This window comes from Sinocyclocheilus anshuiensis, unplaced genomic scaffold, assembly GCF_001515605.1.
Source record: "Sinocyclocheilus anshuiensis isolate Anshui unplaced genomic scaffold, SAMN03320099.WGS_v1.1 scaffold38, whole genome shotgun sequence".
In the NCBI taxonomy this organism is placed as follows: Eukaryota; Metazoa; Chordata; class Actinopteri; order Cypriniformes; family Cyprinidae; genus Sinocyclocheilus; species Sinocyclocheilus anshuiensis.
The window spans coordinates 3,063,244-3,066,515 of record NW_015544213.1 but is presented as its reverse complement, the minus strand read 5'-3'; the positions used below and the strand labels follow the sequence as shown (position 1 = coordinate 3,066,515).

Below are 3,272 nucleotides of genomic sequence, written 5' to 3'. Positions count from 1 at the left end.
TATGGGTCAAAATTATTGATTTTTCTTTTATGCCAAAAATCATTAGGATATTAAGTAAAGATCATGTTCCATGAAAATATTTTGTAAATTTGCTACTGTAAATATATTAAAACTTAATTTTTGATTAGTAATATGCATTGCTAAGAACTTAATTTGGACAACTTTAAAGATGATTTTCTCAATTTTTGATTTTTTTGCACCCTCAGATTCCAGATTTTCAAATAGTTGTATCTCTGCCAAATATTGTCCGATCCTAACAAACCATACATCAATGGAAAGCTTATTTATTCAGCTTTCAGATGATGTATAAATTCTCAATTCTCAATCTCAATCTCGAACAATGGACCCTTATGACTGGTTTTGTGGTCATAGTGCCATATGTTAAAGCTGAAGTGCTAAAATTACTAAATCTAAAACTGAAATAAATATAAAATTAATTATAAATATAAAAAAACTGAAATTAATAAAAATAAGAAAAGCACGTAAAAATGACTAAGAATGTAACTAATAAAAATTACAACATAAAATTACTAAAATTAAAATGAAAAACTGAAAATATAAAAATAAAAGCTAATTCAAAATATTAAATTATATTATCATAGTATATAAATAATACTAAAATAACACTGATGCTCACTTATTTGTAATATTACGAGAGAACACTATAACTAATATGGTTTCCATCTTTAAAAATGGTGTTTGTAATATTTTAGCCAGTGTATTAGGACATGAATATGGGGATAAGAAAATGCACTGGCTGTGTGTGTATGAGTTTCTGTGCATGTGAGAAAAATTGTTCAGTGTCTCTCGTTTGTTTATATGAAAGTTATTTTCCATTGTTTTTCATTTATTTTCATTTAGACGTATTTATCTCTTTCTTTTCCTCCCGATGTTTAACTTCCAGTGTCTGCTGTAAGTTCTCACAGAATAATAATGCGTCTTTTCACTTGTTAAAAGTAGTAGAAGCTAGGGCTGTCAAAATGGCTGAAAAACTAGATTCGAATTTTGTACTTAAATATGATCAAAATTCGAATTATATTCTAATTTAAAATGCATAATTTCAGTTAGGGTGATGAAAAGCTTTTGGCTTCTCTCCTGAGGCCACAAGAGGGCGCATCGAGCAAAATATTACATTCATTTTACATGGCTTTCTAAACATGCGGCTCTTTTGTGTGAGACGCGAGTGCAATGGTGATAGATGTCCCTCTAGAAAATGCGCGAAATATGCGTTCTGTGTGAACGGCTTGGTTTCAGTTTTGACGTAAACAAGATCTTCTCCGCATTGATGTTCTCTTTTCCCGCAATATTTGTCATTAACAACACAGCAGCGCCGCATCTAGTGGCTTCAACTTGATAGGCTAAGAAAAACATTAAAATGCAATGACACTTACATCGTCATCGCATCTCGTGCGCCACTGATAAGGCTGCCTCCTTAAAGCACACCTAAAATTCGAATGCAACGTTTTTGCATTCGAATGTGGATTTTTATTTTAAATTTGACGAATATTCGAAATTCGAAAAAAATGTTGACAGCCCTAGTAGCAGCACATATTTTAAGACATAAGTTTTCCATTAACAGGTGTCTTGTTTTGTTTTCAGAAATTATTTTAAATAATTAGATCATTTAAATGTTCTTTGCCATTAGCTGTATTTTTCTCTCAGTCTCCCTTATTTCATGAGTTTGGCTTTAGTTTCGCAGAGAGAATTCTCTCTTTATGTGAATAGCTGTTTACATGCAAACACGTAGTTTTAAGCGCTGGGAGAAACGTTTAGCAGGTGTATCTTGTACAATATGAAGTTTTTATTCTCTCTCTTCAGGCTCAAGCCGCTGGCTCCTCCCCCAGCCACGCCTCCCCTCGTTCTGTGCCGATGCCCATTCGCTCTCCTTCCTCAGGCTCCACCCCCACACACGCAGGCCACACCCCCACCCACGGGCCCCAGGACTCTTTAGCTGGAGTGGGTGGAGATGTTCAGGAAGCATTTGCTCAGGGTAACATCTTCATTTACAACTAAATACAGAGACTATTGCGGGGGGGTTTTCTGATGAGCAACAAGAATTTTTGTGGGCCACATGATTCAGATTGTTGGGGGATTGAACTGGGTAGCCCCGCCCATTTTGACATCTCATTAGTCTGAAATAGTCTGTATATTAAACATCAAATGTTATTTTGGTGTTATTTTGTTGTGGACAGACAAAATATTTCGAAATATGTCACTTCATAAATGTTAGTTGGTGTAACAATTCAATGATTTTATCAAGTTTTTAGCCTTTATTAACTCAAACCTACAAAACATTGTCATAATTTGGACATTCTTTGTGTTTGGCTCCTACAGGACCTCGCAGAAACCTGCGAAATGATCTCCTGGTGGCAGCAGACTCCATCACAAACACCATGTCTTCACTGGTCAAAGAGCTCAACTCCGGTACGATCATGATGCATTGTGGGTAGTTGTGTTCTCACAGCCGTGACAGAGAAATGATGTGAGAATTTCATGTCACCTGTTACTTGAAATAGACAAATAATCCTTGTCAATTGGACTATATTTATAATAATAAACTAGCAAAACTTCTTAAAAGTAAACACACAAACACACAAAACAATTATTTTGGACATTGTAGTGCCATGGTAACATTTGAATATAGAGATGTAAATATCTTGGTATATGAATCAGGGTTATTATAGTTAAATAAATGTGAAAACATTAAAAAATGTTTTTACTTGAAATAAAATAAGCTTTAAACTGACAAAATATATTTAAAAATTATTTTATTTCTGCTAAAACAAACATTTCTCATTCTTATTTAGTTTAACTTGATTTATTAAAATAACTAAAACTGAAATAAAAATGTATATAAAATATATAGACATATTAAAAATTACAACAACATACAACAAAATTACTAAAACTTTAACTAAAATTAAAATAAAGCAGAAAAATCTAAAAAAGTTGAAAATATTACCGTAATAAAAACCATGATAGTATCTCAATTATACTAAAATAACACTATGATTAATTTTTTATTATTTATATACTATTATAATATTTAATAATATTTGCTTTAATTTTTATATTTTCAGTTTTCATTTCCACTTTAGTTTACATTTAAGTAAATTTGTTAGGTGCTTTTGTATTTTTAATTATTTTTTGTTTAATATTTATATTTTAGCAATTTTGTTTTTTAGTTTTCAGTTTTCGTAATTTTAGTATTTCTAAATTAAACTTATTTTATTTCAGTTAGTTGCCAAGGCAACATTTCTAATGTTCATTTA

General features: G+C 31.4%; 1 protein-coding gene across 1 annotated transcript in view; it reads left to right on the top strand.

Moving 5' to 3' along the window:
• The window catches only part of LOC107697205 (dystrobrevin beta-like), a 36,182-nt gene that overhangs the window by 27,421 nt on the left and 5,489 nt on the right, over nucleotides 1–3,272 (top strand). The window contains exons 17-18 of the mRNA XM_016497891.1: nucleotides 1,819–1,990; nucleotides 2,335–2,424. Coding sequence (XP_016353377.1) covers nucleotides 1,819–1,990; nucleotides 2,335–2,424 — 262 coding nt within the window. The remainder of the gene's footprint in view (nucleotides 1–1,818; nucleotides 1,991–2,334; nucleotides 2,425–3,272) is intronic.